Source organism: Zootoca vivipara, chromosome 6 (assembly GCF_965207765.1).
Source record: "Zootoca vivipara chromosome 6, rZooViv2.hap1.1, whole genome shotgun sequence".
Lineage (NCBI taxonomy): Eukaryota > Metazoa > Chordata > Lepidosauria > Squamata > Lacertidae > Zootoca > Zootoca vivipara.
Window position 1 is genome coordinate 39,054,000 of NC_142589.1, and position 19,476 is coordinate 39,073,475.

Genomic DNA, 19,476 nt, shown 5'->3' on the forward strand with positions numbered 1-19,476 from the left:
GCGGCCTCCTGAGAAAGGGGTTCGTGGGAGGCGGCAAGGGCGGACCACCTCCGGGCTCTTCCTCACTCCCGCCCCCGAATGGCGTCGCGGTTCCTCGGGCCTCCCTTTCCCCTCCTCTCCGCCTCCGCCTCGCCTGCTGCTGTTCCCGGTGCGGCCTGCAGGCGGCAGCCCAGAAATCGGCCCGACTCTCCTCAGCGGGGCTCCCGGTGGCCGCCTCGTACCAGCCCGGAGGAGGGAACCAAAGCCCAGCAGCCTCGGCAGCCGCAGCAGCAACAGCCGCCGCCCCAGCCCCAGCGGGAGGAGATGCGATGACAACGTCCGCCCTGCAGGTACCGGCCGCGCCGAGCTGCCTCGCGCTCCGCCCCGGCTTTGCGGCCTACGCCGAGCCCCGGCTTTGCGGCCTACCGGGGAGGGCCTTGAGGAGCGAGGAGGGGGCGCTCGCTCCGAGGGGTCCCCGCGGCAAAGCGGCCGAGGAAGCCGGGCTGAGGGGAAGCGGAGGGTCTTTTGGTCAGAAGCTCCGGACTATTCCCCTGCCCCGCTCCCAAAATGGCCTCTGTTTTGGTAATAAGTGGAGGGGGGGGGACAACCCCGCTCGCTCCCCAAAAGATCTGATCCGTGGACATTGTTGCTCTCATCCACTCGGAGAGGGGAATAGAAGGGCAGGGTCGCTTGCTAATTAAATGTAATTAGTGGGCGGGGGAGGGAGGGAGGGAGAGAGAAGGGGCCTCCTGGACACCTGAGCAGGTGGGGAGGGAAGCCTAGATCCTACACCGTGGTGGGTCTTTTTTCCGGGGGCTGGGGGAACTGCCTTGGTTTGTAAGGAAGAGCGAGTTATTCAGAGGAGGCAAAGACCAGGAAAGGCACACAATGTTAGTCCTAGTTACAGGTAGGTAGCCGTGTTGGTCTGCCGTAGTCGGAACAAAAAAAAAATTCATTCCAGAAGCACCTTAGAGACCAACTAAGTTTGTCATTGGTATGACAAACTTAGTTGGTCTCTAAGGTGCTACTGGAAGGCATTTTTTTATTTTGTTTCAACGTTAGTGCTACTCAGAGTAGACCTGTTGGGCTTACTCAGCGCATATCATTTAGGCCCATTGATTTCAGTGGGTTTACTCTGAGTAGGCCTTGGGCGCAACCCATGTGTACATGCACATGCACAAGTCATTAAAATGATGCACACACTTCAGTGCCTATTTCCTTTACCTAAACTAATTGCCACCCCTCTGATCTATATGCTTTCTGTGTGTTTTTGTTATATAACCATTTATAGAAAGATAGTTGCCCTCTTTCAAAAGATGCATCACAAGTTGTATTTTCCAGGGCTAGAAAATCTCTGAAACCGTGAGTTTTGAAATGCACTCAGTCCTGAGCAGAGCTAGGGTTTTAGGTAGCGGGCAGGTGTTTCCAGGCTGGCCCTACTTTCTGTCAAGGGAAATCCTGCTGCCTTGTTCTGTAGGGAAGGTGCTTGGGCGCATATCTTCCTGGGAAGAACCTAAGGACCCAGAGGTATCAAACAGTATTATTAGGACATTCTGACAAAATTGGGAGAAGTGCTTCATCCAGGGTGTGGTTCGTAGCCCATTTGTGGGAGGTGAAACTGAAAGGAGCTCAGTGCCCTGTTTGGTTAGCTTATTCAGACATCAACTGGAGAAGTATCTGTAGTATACCCGGGGAGTCCTTAGGAACAGCCAGTTAGAAGCAGCACACAAGACTTTGTTGTCTTTTATGGCTTGGATGATTTTCTTTCCCAGGTGACATGTTCAGCAGGTGAGGTAACAGCCCACAAGGCCATCCCTGTGTGAGATTCATGCCTCACTCCCTCATAATACTGACATTGTGTAGTATGGTGGTTAGGGTGTTGGTCTAGGACCTGGGAGACCAGGGTTCTGCACTTGGCCATGAAGCTCACTGAGTGACCTTGGGCCAGTCACCAACTCTTAGCCTAGTCTACCTCACAGGGTTGTTGTGAGGATAAAATGGGCAAGGAGGGAATGTGTGTACACCATCTTGGGGTCCTTGGAGGAAAAAGTGAGACATAGATGTAATAATAAATAAACAAACAGCACATTTCCTCTTTGCAGTGGGAAGGTGACTCTTTCAACAGCTGCTTTTGGCCTGGGCAGTGCCAATTCCTGCCCAAACTCCTTTGGGGGTCAGCAGCAGGACTAGGCTATAAAACAGCGCAGGAGACTGGTATTTTCCTTGTGACCTTTGCCCAGCTCAGCAGCATCTAGCACGCAGGCAACACCTTATACCACCTGCTGGCAGTTACAACTGTATAAAAAGCTGCTTCTTTGTGGTGGGATTTGGACTGGTTTAAATCCAGACAGCCCACCCTATTTGCTTGGTTCCTAAGGCCTGGCATCTTAATCAAACCCCTCTTCAAAGGCCCAGAGCCTCCACCTCTATCTCACTTAGTAACTGCTTGCTTTACGGTTCTCAGACTGGTTAGATCTCCGTGTGATTGATGGCAAAGTACTGCTCACCAGTTTGCAAGAACAATAAGCATGTGTAGAGGAAGGCACAGGGACGCAGGTGGCGCTGTGGGTTAAACCACAGAGCCTAGGGCTTGCTGATCAGAAGGTCAGCGGTTCAAATCCCTGTGACGGGATGAGCTCCCGTTGCTTGGTCCCAGCTCCTGCCAACCTAGCAGTTCGAAAGCACGTCAAAGTGCAAGTAGATAAATAGGTACCGCTCCAAGCGGGAAGGTAAACGGCATTTCCGTGTGCTGCTCTGGTTTGCCAGAAGCGGCTTTGTCATGCTTGCCACATGACCTGGAAGCTGTACGCCGGCTCCCTCACCCAATAACACGAGATGAGCGCTGCAACCCCAGAGTCGGTCACGACTGGACCTAATGATCAGGGGTACCTTTACCTTTAGAGCAGGGGTCAGCAAACTTTTTCAGCAGGGGGCCGGTCCACTGTCCCTCAGACCTTGTGGGGGGCCAGACTATATTTTTTGGGGGGAAATATGAATGAATTCCTATGCCCCACAAATAACCCAGAGATGCATTTTAAATAAAAGGACACATTCTACTCATATAAAAACATGCTGATTCCTGGGCCATCTGCGGGCCGGATTTAGAAGGTGATTGGGCCGCATCCGGCCCCCGGGCCTTAGTTCGGGGAGCCCTGCTTTAGAGGAAGGCACATGCCTTAAATTTCTAACTCTCCCACCTTAAACATTTAGATAGGTACTTAGTCTTTGCCACACCATTTTCTCCTGTCTCTTGGTTACGCCTCAAGAAACATTTAAGAGTCTTAGGGGTTAGTACCAAACTTGGAGCCTCCTGGGATTCCCAGTGCTGTGAATTTTTCTAGCTGTGATTCTCATGTGCCATCATGAAACTTGAGCCAGGCATTTGCTTTCCAGAAAGCCATTGATTTGGTCACAAAAGCCACCGAGGAAGATAAAGCAAAGAACTATGAAGAGGCTCTGCGGCTCTACCAGCATGCAGTGGAGTACTTTCTTCACGCCATCAAGTGTGAGTCTGTCTTGGGGTTGGGAGGCTTAGTGGGAGCTTTTACGTGACACAGGGAAGGACCTTGCTCAGAGCAGCAGCTTCCTTTGCTTTGCTTGCTTTGTGGCTGTCAGGGGAGATCCAGGCTTGTTCAGTGCTCTGTGGTTGTAGCCCATTTGTTGGGTGATGACATCAGGGAATCTGCAGACAAAGTGGTGTGGAGAAAGTGGATAGAAGTAAGGTTTTCTCACTCTCTGTTAATGCTAGAGCTCAGGGATTGCTTCAGAGAAACTGATTGGCAGGAGAGGCAAAAGGAAGGACTTATTCATTTAGAGGTATAATCCATATTTAGAATTCCCTGCCATGGTTTAGTGATAGCCGCTGGTTTAGACAGTTTTAAATGAAAGTTACACAAAGCCACTGAGGATGAAAACGTGTCCAACAATGGCTGTCAGTAATTGTGATGATCCTGTGGAATCTCTAGTGACAGAAGCAGTATATGCTACTGAGTGCCAGTTCCTTGTGGGCAACAGTAGGCAAGGACTGCTTCCTTCCAGTCCTGCTTGTGGGCTTCCCAGAGGCAACTGGCTGGCCAGGATGTTGGACCATATGGACCTTTTCTTGGCATGGCCCAGCAGGGCTGTTCTTATGTCCTTAAAGTGCTCTGTGACATGCAGTCAGTAGCTGGTAGCTACTGTGAGCGTTTTGCATCTAGGATAAGTGAGCCTCCAAGCTGGTTGCCCCACCACTGAATTTGGAAAGTGCTGCTACAGGGACCTCTAGTAGGGTGGGGGCAGGCTGTCCATGGAAGCTCTTCCTTACTGCTGCCTGTTCCCCTGCAGATGATGCTCACAGTGACAAGGCCAAGGAAAGCATCAGGGCAAAATGTGCACAGTACCTGGACCGGGCTGAGAAGCTGAAGGATTATCTGCGGAACAAGGGCAAGCAGAGCAAAAAGCCTGTCAAAGAAGCCCAGAATGACAGCAAGGGGTATGGCTTAAAGGGTTGGCTTCTCAAAGTATGGTTGGTGTGTGTGGGGGGGGGGGAGGGAGATTGGGTGAGGAAGTCATAGAGGCACTGTTAACCCAGCCTTGCTTTCTTTGCCGTTTGCTCTGTGTCTTTGTGTGTTTATGCACGTGCAGATAAGTTCGGCACAGTTAGGTTAGGAGTTAATACAAGAATAAATGACATCTCAGAGGGTAGGGAAGGGGAGGTTCAGTGTCCTGCCTTGCCCCAGAAGGTGGGAATGGGATCAGATAATCAACTAAGAGAAAATCTATCAAATGATTCTTTCCTTAATCTCAACAACCTCCTTTAGGTGATGTGGAACAGCTCTGCTCTTGCTTGATCCCAGGCCCTGCTGGTAGCACTGTGGGTTGGGTTGCAGGTGACACTGATGTGTGGCTGGTCCTGTCTTGAGGGTGGAGAGAATATGGGGAGATTCTTTGATTTCATGTGTAGTTGAGGCCAGGTGCGTGATGGGAACTGGGAGAGACCTGATTCTCCGAGAAGGTGGTTCTGTGTTGCTCATCCTCCCCTCACGCAAACTTTGCAAATAAGTTGGAGTAGGCATGAGTTGGGGAGTCTTCCTGCCCCTCATGGCACTGCCCACCCCATATCATTTGGTGCCTCTCTCTCCCTTCAGGAGTGACAGTGACAGTGAGGGCGACAATCCTGAGAAGAAGAAGTTGCAAGAGCAGCTGATGGGTAAGCCAGTTCTGAGCAGCCCCTGGTCCCTGTGCTTGTTGCTGGCTCCGTAGAGACAAGTGCAGCTTTCTGAAGGTGGGCTTGAGGTATCAGGAGGCTCTAATGCACCCCTCATTGGAAGGATGGGAGGGAGTCAAGTGGGCTCCATTGGGCAAACTGCTTTCTCCTTCCAGGTGCCATTGTGATGGAGAAGCCCAACGTGCGGTGGAATGACGTGGCTGGGCTGGAAGGAGCTAAAGAGGCCCTCAAGGAAGCGGTCATCTTGCCCATCAAATTCCCTCACTTATTCACAGGTGAGAATCTGGGCACCTCTGTCCCCCTGGACATGCTAAATGTTGCGAGGGGTGGATGAGTCCATCTCCTCTCTCTTTGCCCCAGGTAAGCGCACTCCATGGCGAGGGATCCTCCTCTTTGGCCCTCCTGGTACTGGGAAGTCTTACCTGGCCAAGGCTGTAGCAACTGAAGCAGGCAACTCCACCTTCTTCTCCATCTCCTCTTCAGACTTGATGTCCAAGTGGCTAGGGGAGAGTGAAAAGTGAGTGACAAAATCCATGGGGGAAGTGGGGGAGGGAGAGAACTATCTCACTTAGGAGAGTGGGGCTTGGTCTATTGAGTGGAATAGGATGTTCCTATTAGGATATGATGGGGGTGGCTAGTGCCCCACCCACCCAAGCTGAACTCCAGCTCACATAATCCCTGACCATTGGCTGCACCCCAAAGTATCTGGGGTGGGGAGACAGATAGAGGCGAGGCTAGAACTGTGCAAAATGGGTGTCCATGGAAGGCTTTAGATTTGCCGCATTTTGCCACAGTTGTTTGGACACAGGCTTTGTTTGTAGTCTTATTTTATGGTTCTGTCATATGTGCCGGTGGCCTCCAATGGTCCTTCCCTGAGCTTTCTGCTGTGCCTTTTCCCTTAGGTTGGTGAAGAACCTCTTTGAGCTGGCCAGGCAGCATAAGCCTTCCATCATCTTCATTGACGAAGTGGACTCTTTGTGCGGCTCTCGCAATGAGAATGAGAGTGAGGCAGCCCGCAGGATCAAGACAGAGTTCCTGGTACAAATGCAAGGTGGGTAGACAGAGCAACAGGAGAGAGACTGCCCAAGAGGACCCTTTGCACTGGGGAGCAGCTGGTCTGCCTCTCTGCCTTCCCCAGTGTGGAGTGACGATTTGTGGCTTGCTTTCTTGACAGGCGTCGGGAATGACAATGATGGCACGTTGGTCTTGGGTGCTACCAACATCCCCTGGGTGCTGGATGCTGCCATTCGGCGAAGGTGGGTGATGCCGCAGATTTTTCTGGGGCTCCTGCTGCCCACATGGACAGTCTTGGAGCCTCCAAAACAGCAAGAGGTCTCGCTGCGCCCTGGTCTGAAGGGCTGTTTGCATTTTGTTGAGGAATACTTCTGTTTCATTAGTGGTAGTGTCTGCAGGGGCTTATAGCAGGACTAGAACCAGCAATATATTAAATTTTATTACATTTATATCCTGTCTTTCTTTGAAGGAATAAAGGGGGTGTTCGTGGTCTTCTCGCCCCCAGTTCCATCCCCACAGTGACCCTGTGAGGTTAGGCTGAGCAGATAGTGACTGGCCCAGAGAGCTTTATGACTGAGTACAGATCTGATCTCTGGGTCTCCTCAGACCACAACTGCATGCTGTCAGCAAAACATAACACAAATCTAAATAAACAAACAAACCACACATATTTAAAACAACATTTTAAAAAATCTGATCAAAGGGTGCTACTCTTCATCAAAAGTCTGTGCAAAATAGTAATGTTTTCAGCTGGCACAACATAGCCAATCAGTTTGGGGCTGGGAGGAGGCTGCCATACACCTCACCTCACCTCTCCACATGGTTGCATCCAAGCAGAATCTTCGTAGGTGTGGGAAGAAGGCAGGGGAAGCAGCGACTTCCCTCTCCCTTTGGGGTCGGACTGTCACATGTGCGCTTGCATTTGCACATAGGTTTGAGAAACGTATTTACATCCCGCTTCCCGAGGAGCCGGCCAGGGCTCAGATGTTTAAGTTGCACCTAGGCAACACGCCGCACAGCCTGACAGAAGCCAACATCCACGAATTAGCCCGGAAGACTGACGGCTATTCAGGGGCTGACATCAGCATCATTGTGCGCGATGCCCTCATGCAGCCTGTCCGCAAGGTGCAGTCGGCCACACACTTCAAAAAGGTGAGGGCGGCATTTCCTACAAGGGCTGTGCCAGGACAGGCTGGAAGGTAGATTTCCCTTGCTTGGCCCATCCTGTGGTTGCTTCAAGGCTTCTGCTGGGGAGTGAAGCAGCAGAAAATTCCACCTTCTCAGTGGAAGGTCATGTGACCCAGGCAGGGTCATGTGACATTGTTGTCTAGCCCTGGGCAGGCAGAGGCAGTTCCTTCCTGGTTCCTTTCCTACCTCGCCCAGTATCACAGCAGCTGCACTTGCCTCTCTGTATTTGTTCTTCCTTCACTTCTGTGTAAAAGGTAAAGATAAAGGGACCCCTGACCATTAGGTCCAGTCATGGACGACTCTGGTTGCGGCACTCATCTCGCTTTATTGGCCGAGGGAGCTGGTGTACAGCTTCCTGGTGCTTATTATTTTACATGGACGTCCTGCTCTTGTTTTGGGGGAATGCTCAAACAGTTTTTGAGGAGCTTCCAGGCATTCCTTTGCTTTAATAATGTAACAGCAACTTTCATAAATATTTTTGAGTAGATTAAATTAAACCCTTTTCGTCAGATGAGACTTAATACATGGTGTTGGGGACGGGCATTGTGTTTCTCTTGACAAGTGTCCCTGCAGTATTCACATGTCTGTTGCTGGATGGATGGCCTACCTGTTCCTTCCAAATAGAGCTACTAGTGCACTTGCAAGGGGGGACTGACTCTTTGTTCCACCTGCTTCTGTCTTGCATTGCTACTATACCTGTCCTACCAGGACCTAAGAGTTTTGTGTTCAGCCTGCCCCCACTCCCCCCAGGAACCTGCCACATTAATGTGCTGTCTGGGTCCTTATTGCAGGTCCATGGACCATCCCGCACCAATCCTGGCACGGTGATAGATGATCTGTTAACCCCTTGTTCCCCGGGAGATCCTGGTGCTATTGAAATGACATGGATGGAGGTACCTGGGGACAAGCTTCTGGAGCCTATAGTCTGCATGGTGAGTGAGGTCCCCTGACTTTTTACTGCCTGGACCCTCTTCTTTCTGAGTCCTAGGCTTGTTCTCCTGTGTATTTGATACAAACTCTAATGTGCGCCAAACAGCTTTGGGTGGCAGTTGCAGGTTTGGAAATGCCCCTTCCAGATGACAATGAGGAGTTTCAGCTCCTAAAACCTTGACCCATATGCATGTATACCCCATCCCTAAATGTCCTATTCTCTTTTTGCAGTCAGACATGCTGCGCTCACTGGCCACCACCCGCCCCACCGTGAATACAGAGGATCTGCTAAAGGTGAAGAAGTTCACTGAAGACTTTGGCCAGGAGGGCTAACGCTGTGTCTCTGGGGAGCAGCGGTGATGGGGGGCATTTTACCATGGACGTGTGTGTAGACAAGGCCCTTTGTGCTGACAGTGGACTGTGCCAAGCAGAGGTTAGCATCCAGCTTACTACTGAATCTGTCTCTGCTTGGGGCACCCGTTTGGCTGGGGAAGGAAGAGGATGAGGTGACACGGCCTCCATTGCTACTCTGGGAGATGGACACAAAGGGGAGAAGGCTGAGCCCAGCCCGCTCTGGTTTTTTCCCATCCAGACACCCCTGCCTTCATGGTTGCTCTTTCATCCCCCCCCCTTTAACGCTGCTTGGCTTGTTTATATACAAATAAAAACAATCCGAAACTTCCACTATACCGCAACCCTTTTTTCCTGAGACCCCTTCCAGCTCCTGTGGAAGCAACACCTGGTGCCACCCCGAAGAGAAAACCGAACTGGCTTCACCTAAGGCCATTGCTTACTCCCTGAAATCTGAAATGCTGCACTTCCAAGCTTGAGCCGTACTTTGAAGAGTGTGACCTTCTTCTGGCTCAGCCAAAGTGGCAGGAAGCTCTCCCAGTGAGAAGTCCACTCCAAGGCTTAACTAATGCTCAGCTCTCTCCTGGAGTTGAGGTACTCATGTTGGAAGTGCTGTCCAAGAAGCTTACTTTGCCAAGGCCTGATCTGTTGCATGGCTTGAGGTACGGTATCTGAAAATGTGCTCTGCCCCACAGGATGCTGTGTGGTGCAGAATTTGTTGCCCTTCAGCTTTGTAGCGTTTTGCATGTGTGGCACAGAAAAAGCAGGGGAGCAGAGCAGAGATGAGCAGGGCCGCAGCTCCAAGCCCCTCAGCCTTATCCTGGCACTGTGGCTCAACCCAGCAAGCCTGCTGCTTCTCAGAAAGGGATGACGTCTTTGTTCTTCCAGCTGTGGCACAAGAGGTGACGTACTAAGGAATGCAAACTGGGCACCTGTCAGCACACAGATGCTGGCAAAGTCCTGCAAAGGAGATGGAGCTGCCTTTGCAGCAGCAGCAGCATGTAGGAGATCTGCCCACCATTACTCCCCCATGGCTCTTTTGCTCATGGTTGGGCCTCTGCTGGGGTGTCTCTGCTGCAATCTGGGGCTCTAGAGTGTGTTTTTTAAAAATCCATGCCATGGGGAGGCAAAGGACTCATTTATTCCACCCCATTGGCTCTAGGCAATGGCTCTTGTGCCACAAGTGGAGGAGGCTGACAATGCTCAAGCATAGGCTTCTACTCACAGCAGGGTTTTTGCTTCCCTGAAGGTAACTGCCGATTCCTAATTCAACAAATCCACCTTTCTCTGCCACTAAAGCTACTTTCCTGTGCTTTAGTCTTCTTGTCTTAGTACTACTGAGGAAGGCATGTAGGGGTGGGCGGGAGCTCTTGGTCTCTAGAAATTCAAGTGAATAGCTGTGAGAACCTCTTAACTGTCAAGGGGTTTAACGGCCTGTACACCCCCTGCCCCCCTTTTCTGTCACATGTACATAATTTTGAGTTGATTCCAGTGTGGGGAGGGGCAGTTTATGGAAGAATAAAGTGTTGAAAATAGTGTTTGGAACTATTTGTCTCTTATATATTCAGCTGGTTTTTTTCAAGCAACATACAATGGTACAATTTGTTTCACAGTTTCTCCACAGGAGATGAAGGAAAAGGTAGTCTCCTTTGTTCTGCTTAGTCTTATCTCCTTCCCACACCACAGATGCGATCCACATCCCTACAAGCTGAAGGCGCTAGAGCGTTGAGGGCAGCAGCTCTGTGTGCACAATTCAGCTAGCTAGGAGGGGGTTGTGGGTGCACTTAATCTGTAAATTTGTAAATCTCTTTACAGATTATGAGTTGATTGTTTAATTTCTATACTGCTTAATCTGTTAAAAATATCTGTAAGTGGTGTACAGAAGACTGAAGCAAGAACAGACAACTTAAAACATTACTAAAATACAGTTACATATTATGTTGTGAAGTAAAACATGGCGAGGTATTACAGGTGAAGAGGTGGTCAATGCCTTTTTATTGTGAATTGCTATGAAGTTTTAGTTGGTGTCTGTTGCTTTTAACAAGTGTTTGCCCACCTTCCCGCATGTTAGCCTTCCCGCATGTTAGGTAGGAGTTGGAGAAGGCCATCTCACAGGATCAGCCTTGCTTTTTCTTATTGAATTTCCCCTCCCCCCCATGAGCTGCTGGAGAGAGGCCCCATTAGTAGATGATCAAGTTGTTCAGGGTTGGTTTGGAGGGGCTCTGTTTGGAGCTTTCACTGGCTGAAATTGGACAAAGCCATTTTCCTTCAAGCTGCTATACAGTGCACTGGCCAAGAGAATGCCATGCAGTAGTTGAAAGATACTGGATTGCTACCCTTTAACAGCTTCTGCTTTCTTAGTATCCCCCGCCCCCTAAACTCCTGCAGCACCATGTGGGGTGGGAGAAGGGCATGCTTATGCCCAGCTTACCTGCCCACCTTCCACTCCTCATGCCACAAATAGGGAAAGTAAAGAAGATGACAAACAGTAAAAACATCATTGAACCCCCCCTCACCTTGGAAGTGCCCACCTTCTCTTTCTATTGTCCCTTTCACTGGTTTGGACATACAGTACTTACAAACAGCAGGCAGAGAAAAAAGCGGTCTATCTCTACCCCCCCCCCCGGCCCAGTCCTGCTTTACTCATTTAGCTGTTCCCACTGCAGATTCGCAAAAGTCCTGCTGTTCATCTTGTCAATATACAACACACCCTGCATATGGTCCATCTCATGCTGGATGATACGGGCTGCCCAGCCACTTGCCGGCCAGCTAAACTGCTCCCCGACTTCATTCAGACCTGGGGAAAGGAAAAAGAGGAACTCCAGTGAGAAATGCAGCTCTGGGGTCCTGCCATGCCTTAATGACTCACTCCCCTTGAAGGAACATCTGACTGAACTTTCCCCAAGCTGTAGGCCCAGTGCAGGCACCCAGAGAATATCTACCTGTCCCTGCTTTTTTGCTGGCACTTATTGAAACCAGCTGTGCCCCTCAGTCCTGTCAAAAATTAGAAGAGTGAGACTTATGAAATATTCCACAGCAGGACAGCGTAAGTAAGCAGGAGAAACTGATGCCCCTGATCCACCCACTCTCCCCATTCCGTTTTTCATACATAAAATGTCCCTTGCAACACCTCTTGTCCACAGTCACACCACATAACAGAAGAGCAACATGTGAGTGTGCTACTGATGAAATGCTTTGGCATAAAAACATGCGCATTTTGACAGGCAGTGTGGGAAAAAGAAGTTTGGTGTTTGTGCCACGAGTTTGTATTTAGCTATGTTCCCACAAATGGAATGCATAATGTAGATTACCCTTTGCATTAATAACACCCTGTAAGATCAACATAGAGCCAAGTTTGAACACCTGAGGCTTGCCACACACCTATACCAGCTCCAAAACTCACACCTCATCCAAGTGTGTTAAAGCTACAAGGAATAACATTGCCTGCTCACCGGAAACCGCCACGGCTTGGTATCTTGGGACGCAAGCAGAGAATCCGCTGATGCTTTGACAGCCCTCGGGGAAAGAGACCAGTTGGGAGTCCAGCACCCTCATGGATGGATTCACTACCACACGCAGGGGGAAGGGGGCCATCTGGCAAGCCTGGCGCATACTGGGGGTGTGCTCATGAAAGAGCCTCTCGGGGAACTCCGCCACAAAGATCTGGAGTGGCACGCCCACTTGGGGAGCGCTGAGACCCACACATTGTTCTTTCCTCATCACGCGAACCAAAGTACGGATGAGGGTCTGCACCTCACCACTGGCAATCTGTGAGGGCTCCACGGGGGCAGCCAGGGAGCGCAGAATGGGGTCCCCCACCTGGCAGACGTGGCTGTAGGGTGGGGTGGGAGGTTTCAAGACTTTGCGCCGCAGATATTGCCAATAGGTGCGCTGCTTCTCTGCCGGAGAAAAACAAGTGCGGCTGCAACTTTTGCATGGTAAACGTGCCAGGAAAGCTCTGTTCCAGCGGAGGCTGTCCAGCATCCAGGCCAAGCCAGGCCTTAGCCTATATACTGCCATAATTGTGCTTCAGCCACAAAGCCATCTGCCCAAAGAACAAATAAAATAAAAATAAGATGAGAAAATAAAAATAATGCAAATACAACAGGTGCAAGCACTCCCAAGGGTTACTGCTGGAAAGTTTCTAGAGTCAAAGGGTGGCCTAGCTAAAATCACTGGGAGAGGAAGTTGCTGGAGGCTGGAGCTCAGGCAATGCAATTGCTTGGCTTTTACATGGTCCCAGGTTCAATACCCAGCAGTGTCTCCAAGTAAGGGCTGGAAGAGACACACAGAGACCTGATAGGAAACCCTGGAGAGCTACTGCCCATCAGCATAGCCAGTACTGAGCTAGATGGACCAAGGATCAGTCTACTCCTTATGGCATTTTCCTGTGTTCCTTCCTGTGACTCTACAGAGATGGAAAGAGCAGACGTCTCTACAAAAGCAATACAAAAAGGTTCTAAGATTCTGCCAAAACTCTCAGCCCGCATTTGCAGCAGCAAAATTAGGAGGCGGAATGTTCTGCACCCCTTCCAATTAAGATTTTTTTGGATACCTCTCTTTGTTGTATATATTATCACCATCTATTAATTTCCCTCCAAGCAGCTCACATGGCTCCTTCCCACCGATATTTTAATTCTCCCAATAACCCGGTGAGGTAGGGATATGCTGCGGGAGAATGAAGGGTCCAAGGTCATCCGGTGAGCATCATGGGAATGAGCGGAGGACTTGAACTCAGCTCTCCCAATGCACTCTTGGTCAACAAAAGGCCAGAACTCTGCTGCTGGGCTTCTACTTGCAGGGAGGCTCGTTCTAATTTATTTTAACATCGAAGAGGGTTTCAAAATATGGGTCCCCGACCCGCAACCAGCACCTTACCTGACTCAAAGTCTCAAGTTTCAATTGGGCCGCTCACCTTCCTGTCTTGATAAGCCACGCGAAGTGAGGAAACCGGAAGTGCCCGTGGATGCTGGGAAATGTAGTTCTGAAAACAAAGAACGGCACCACCCGGTGGCAGGCGGCGTCCTTGTAGACGCTTCAGGCCAGCTTCTTCCATAAGAGGATGCAGTTGTGTCGCAAAGGGGAGAATAAGATCCCTCTTGAAGTGACAGGTTTTCCCCATATCATTGGGAGCGATGCAGCTGCCTCAGGCTCATCTGCTTCACCTCAGCCCGGCTGCTAAAGTCAACACCAGCAAGTTTTGGCCCTGAATGCTTGATGCATTTCTACACACATGCACCCCTCAACTATGGTATCTGCTAGAGGAAAAAATCTTTCCAACCTCTCTAGACAAAAATTGTTCTATCCTTTTCTATGCAGACTTAATCCAATTAAGACTACCTCACACTTACCTGCTATCTTTTTAGGACTCCTAGACACAGTCCACAGTCCACCCTTCTCTCCCTGCCTCCTGTCCACTTTGCTTAATATTCCCCCCCCCCCCAAAAGCATTCAAAATCTCACTCACTTGCTGTCCTGGGCCATTTTAACTTGCCCCAGTGATGGAGCTGTTGTTTTAAATTTGTTTATTTCTCATCTACTGAAGCTCAAACCAGGATCTAAACCAAGCATCCCCAAACTGCATCCCTCCCGATGTTTTGGCCTACAACTCCCATGATGCCTAGCTAACAGGACCAGTGGTCAGGGATGATGCGAATTGTAGTCCAAAACATCTGGAGGGCCGAAGTTTGGGGATGCCTGATCTAAACTTTTCTCCCTGTGGAATGCCCTCCCTTCAGATGTCAGAGATAAAGAACTACATAACTTTTAGAAGACATCTGAAGGCAGCCCTGTATCAGGAAGTTTTTAATGTTTGATGTTTTACTATGCTTTATATAGGCTGTAAGCTGCCCAGAGTGGCTGGGGAAACCCAGCCAGATGGGCAGTGTATAAATATTATTATTATTATTATTATTATTATTATTATTATTATTATTATTAAAACCTCACTTCTTGGATTTCAACTGCAGATGATCTTGGTGTTGGCTAGCAGGTTTCCTCTTCCAGTAGCACCAACTAAAGTAATTACCCTCTTCTGAAGGGACAGCTACAACCCAAAGCAGTTGGTAAGATGCACTGGGATTCCTGCACTCAGCAAGTTGGACTTACCAAAGAAGAAATTCATACCTAGTCTGAGACATCAAGGGAAAATTGGCAGAGACACATTTTATTCTTCAGCTTAAGGCATCAGGCAATTCCAGAGGAGAGGAAGATGAGGATGACACACGAGCATTTTTGGTGAATGGGGAGGCCTAGAAAAAACTGGTACTGACTGATACCTAAAGCAACTACCCTCAGGAGAGAAGATTCAGGGGCCCACTCTCTTCACAGTACAGCATACTGAGGTACAACACAGAGAACCAAACAAGCAATCAAGTTTATTCAAACCCTGATCCACCTTCACCAAAATTCCTTCCTCCCAGTGTCCACACCCAACTTCCTTCCCACCAGAGCAATGAAAGATCAACTCAGTTTGTCCTTGAAGTGCTGAAGTAGAACCCAAAAACCAAGAGCTGTGCCTGCCCATGGCAGGAATGAGTCCTCCTCAGTAAGGTTCAAGTATCATGGAACTCCGGAAAACAGGCAAAATCCAGTGAAAACTATTCTAGAGGAGCACTCAGCAGCAGAGCATCACCAGAAGCTGCACTGCTCTCTTCTGCTTCCAGAACAGGGACTGGGGCACTGGGATCTGCTTCCTGCTTGGCATCAGGGAGTTCCAAGTCCAATGGAGGAGGTGCTAGGCTTTCTTCAGTCAGCCTTTTCTCCTCAGACAAGGGATAGACAGTCTCTTTCTCTGGCAGGACTGAGGCCAGGAGCTCCTGAATCAGCTGCTCATCCACACAGCCAAGACTGCCATATTTGTGCAGCTGTGTTGGAGGAACACCTAGCAGTAAAAAAAGAAAATATATTTAAACGAGAAGTTAAAATATTACATCAACCCTAAGCTAGAGAACATTCCTTGTACTACTGCTAATTCTCTTCTTTCTCTCTCCCTTCCCCTGGCAGTAGCCTGAACTGTTGAGCACCGATTTCAAAGACTTGCAAGCCTACAAGGACCACCACCAAGCAACCCCACCCCACCAATGTGCTGTTCACGAAGTCACAAGCAGAAGCCACTCATCCACCACAGGCCAGGGCTCAGCTGCAAGCTCCTTCCCCACCAAGAGGGTTCAAGCAGCCATACCCAAAGCCTGTGCAATTTGTGCTGGGGGGAAGAGGAGCTGCAGACAACGGTTGAGGTAGGGCACCAAGTCTTCCAGAAATGCCATGCAGAAGTGAATGAACAGTTCTTGCTCTCGGCTGCTGAAGGCCACAGCCTCTGCCCGGTGGAAAACCAGAATGACCTTGGTCACCTGTAAAGAGAAAAAGAGAAGCTAGAATTTCTTGGTTTGGTGTCCAAGTGAAAGGAAGGGACTACTGTACTACTCAGCATGCTAGCCTCATCAAAATAAAATAAAAGCCCAGCTAATCGGTCTGGGACACACCCAGAAGCTGAGTGACAAGATGTCACATACTACCTTATAGAGCAGGGACTGAGAACCTTTGATCTCTCAAGTGCCACAGCCTCCTGGCAGGCAATCCAGCAGGGGCCATGTGCTGACTATGGGTGGGGTTAGAGCAGGCTCAGAAGCAAAAACAGGTGAGGTCAACCACTTTCTCTCTCCTCTCTCTCTCTTCCAGCCCACCCAAAGCAGGGACTGATTGCTGTTGTCAGATGCCTGAACTGGTTGCTTGCAAAGGGCTTCTTGAAATAAGGCAGAGGCCCACCCCTGAACAAACAGACAGCAGCAACATGGGAGGGAACAGGCATAAACTCACAAACATGACCTGCCAAGTTGCTGAAAAGAACCTAGAAAAATCCAAGGAGTATGACTAAAGATAAGGCTGCAAGCAGCTAAAACTCTGCTACTAGCAAATTTCTGTCCTGTCACCTAGACATCTGGAGCATTTTTAATCCAGCCTCTTGGTGCACATGAGCAGCAGAGCCCCACCTGGCCAAGTGCATCCTCCAGGGTAGCTGCCACATCTGGGGCAAGAGCCACAGGGCAGCAGAGGCGCAGGTCATTGAAGGCTACCAGGATGTTGTTGAGGAAGCAGGCGAGTGGTGGGAAATCTAGCAGCACCATGGGGGGCTGCAGAGTGCCTGGCTGGGCAGAAGGAGCCACTGCTACAGGGATGGTGGTGCTGCTGCTGCTGCCCAAAGCAGCCGGCACAGAGATTAGCGTGTAGGAGTTCATCTCCTCCTGGAATTTGTTCACAGCTTCCTGCATGGCTCTCTTGAAGGTGACCAGTGCCACCCGCTGAAATATGGGGATGAGCAAGCCCCGGAAGTCTGCTCCAACACGGCTGAACGAGAGGCCAAAGTACATGCACTGGCCCAGCAGGGAGTCAAGGCGGCTGCCCACACCACGTTGCAAGTCATGCTCAAGCACCAGCAGGAACTGGGAGACCTTCTGCAGGACCCACCCATGGAAGATGGCACTTTCATTGAGGGTGTCCTGCCCAGGGGGAGGCACCAGCGGCTCCTCGTCAGCAAAAATGGCACGGTACTGCGTGACAATGTCAAAGAGGTGCACGCGGCAGGCCTCAATGGTCTTGGTAATATGCACATAGGGGTCGTCACCAGGAACAGCAGCAAGGATAGAACGTAGCCAGATGTCCCGTGCCTGCAGGAAAGTAATTCGTAGCTCAGCCTCAGTGAAGACATCCATGCAGCGAAGGTAGCCAATGATGCGCAAGCAGGCTGGCAGCTGAATGTTGGTGCGAAGCTGCTGGATCAGCTGTGTAAGCATGAGCTGTGTGGACTGGCGCACCTCTGCCACTATGCCCTGGGAAGGAGAAGAGAGACAAAATAAACTTTTGTTACCCATGCTACCCAAACCAAGCTGATCTCAATACTGTAGTCCTTATGGTCCATCCATGTGATCACTTATGAGAGGGTCTACACGTCAGTGGCAGATATACTTGCTTGATATACTAGATATACTCTGGCTTCCAGAGTAGACAATATTGGGCTTAGTGCAAAGTCAAACCTGGTATGAGGTAACTGCATTTTATAATGATGTGTACTTTTGGGAACTTTTAAAGAGGTATAACTTGCTGTCATTCTGAGTTCCTTTGGGAGGAAGAGTGGGATATAAACGTGGTAAATAAACAAAGTGTTGTGACCTTAAGAATGCATTCTTCTTTGCAGATGGAAGAAGGGCTTTACTGGGTCAGAACAGGGCCTGCTTCATCTCAGCTTTCTGTACAAGAATCCCTGCAACTAGCAAATTAGACATTAGCCAAGAGTCATTAGTCCAGTGATTAGTCTACCTTCTATCTATCCCTGCTTTACAGATTGCACTTAAGAGATCAATGGCTTGTACCCTGCTCTTGTTGAAAGTCAAAGAAGTAGATCCCTACAGAACATGCACAAACCCTGGCTGCAATAAGCACTTAGTCAAGAAGAAAAGTAACAAGAGAAGAAGCATCAGATCCAGAAATATTCTGGCTTCTACAAGCAAAACATGACAGCTCATGATGGTCCAGGATTGTGGGCCTCAGGTATCCTTAGGCAATCAAACAACCTGGATCAAACTTAGGAAACCAGCACAGAAGCCACCTCACCTCTGCCTCTGTGAGCCATGGCAGAGAAAACAAATGCAAAGGGTTGGAGAGGCCTTTCTTCGCTAAGCTTTTGCTCAGGTCCTGAAACTCTAGAAGCAAATGGCTGGGACCTATTATCACCGTATGGCTTAAGGCAGCACTGGCACCTGCCAGGCTCAGAACATGTCTGCACCTGGATGACAGGGATGGTGGCATGCTTCTTCTCCAGGCGGCGGACGTAGGACACCAGCTCCAGGGCCTCCTCGTAGTAACTGTTGCGGACGCAGGTGTCCATCAGCTGGGGGATCTCCAGCACTTCCAGGATCTCTGTGTGGAGGTTCAGGGTCAGGCTGTTCATACGGCGGTTCTGGGCGATCTGTTCAGCCTCCTGCATGAAGTTCCTGGAGGCAGGAGCAAAAGAAGAAGAAAGCAGGTTAGGCTAGGAAAAGCAAAAGGGGAAGCCAGCCAGCCCCCTCTAACCCACCCATTCCAATAGCAGTGAGTTCCATAAGTTAACGGTGGGGCGCCCCAGGATTATTCCTGCCCCCAAAGCGAGTGTGGCGGCAGCCTTGGCCTCCACCTCCTCCTGCTCACCGGCAAGCCTCGGAGAAGGGTGGGAGGCGGCCCAAGAGGCGGTCGAGGCCCTGCTCGATGCCACCGAAGCCCCGACGCGTCTCAGCGGTGCATTCCGCGGAGCGGATGAAGGTCTTGTAGTGGGCGAAGGCCAAGGCCCGTGTCTGCGCCCCGAGCTGGGCTCGCTCCTCCGCCAACCGGCCGGGTTCCCTCCGCAAGGCCTCCAGGCCCAGCCCCGCCAGCGCCGCCAGGTAGGTCGCCAGCTCCGCGTCCCCCGCCGCCAGGGGCGGAGGCAGCGGCGAGGTCGCCCCGCGGAACAGCCATGCCAACAGGCTCGCCTCCTCTAGGTCCGCCGAAGGCTCCGGGGCTGCCATCGGGCCTCCCTCGACGTGGACCAGGAAGTGATCGCTATGGCAACCGGGAGGCCGCGCTAGCCAGAGGCGGAGGCTAGTCCTCCGTGGCAGATCCGGGTGCCGCTCTGCCCGAAACCTCTGTGTTCGTATGACGTAACCGGGAGGTCACGCAACGACGCTCCGACATGAAGATCACTTGCACTCTATTGTGACCATAGACATATTTCTGGTGTGTCGGCCTAGAGGGGGAAGAGCCTATGAGTGTAGGAGACCCGAACTTAGTTTGATGTTGCA

The 19,476-nt window shown here is 50.5% G+C and overlaps 2 protein-coding genes across 3 annotated transcripts; one reads left to right on the forward strand and one right to left on the reverse strand.

Moving 5' to 3' along the window:
* Window positions 1-150: 150 nt before the first annotated feature.
* Window positions 151-10,213, forward strand: VPS4A (vacuolar protein sorting 4 homolog A). Its single transcript, XM_035118122.3, has 11 exons — window positions 151-329; window positions 3,373-3,484; window positions 4,303-4,450; window positions 5,106-5,167; window positions 5,341-5,460; window positions 5,546-5,702; window positions 6,088-6,236; window positions 6,360-6,441; window positions 7,132-7,351; window positions 8,179-8,319; window positions 8,549-10,213. Exons 1-11 carry the CDS (start codon window positions 309-311, stop codon window positions 8,648-8,650), a joined length of 1,314 nt encoding a protein of 437 aa, XP_034974013.1. The 5' UTR covers window positions 151-308; the 3' UTR covers window positions 8,651-10,213.
* Window positions 10,214-10,633: 420 nt separating this feature from the next.
* On the reverse strand, window positions 10,634-19,386 carry COG8 (component of oligomeric golgi complex 8). 2 transcript variants are annotated; one of them, XM_035118121.3, is made up of 6 exons: window positions 18,851-19,319; window positions 18,450-18,657; window positions 16,660-17,496; window positions 15,852-16,020; window positions 15,351-15,551; window positions 10,634-11,453 (listed from the first exon to the last, which is right to left on the reverse strand). In XM_035118121.3, the coding sequence occupies exons 1-6, from the start codon at window positions 19,201-19,203 to the stop codon at window positions 11,308-11,310; spliced, it is 1,914 nt and encodes a 637-aa protein (XP_034974012.2). In that variant the 5' UTR covers window positions 19,204-19,319; the 3' UTR covers window positions 10,634-11,307. The 2 variants fall into 2 exon arrangements, with proteins under 2 accessions (XP_034974012.2, XP_034974011.2); XM_035118120.3 differs by lacking the exon at window positions 10,634-11,453 and having other exon boundaries at window positions 15,026-15,551; window positions 18,851-19,386.
* Window positions 19,387-19,476: the final 90 nt, after the last annotated feature.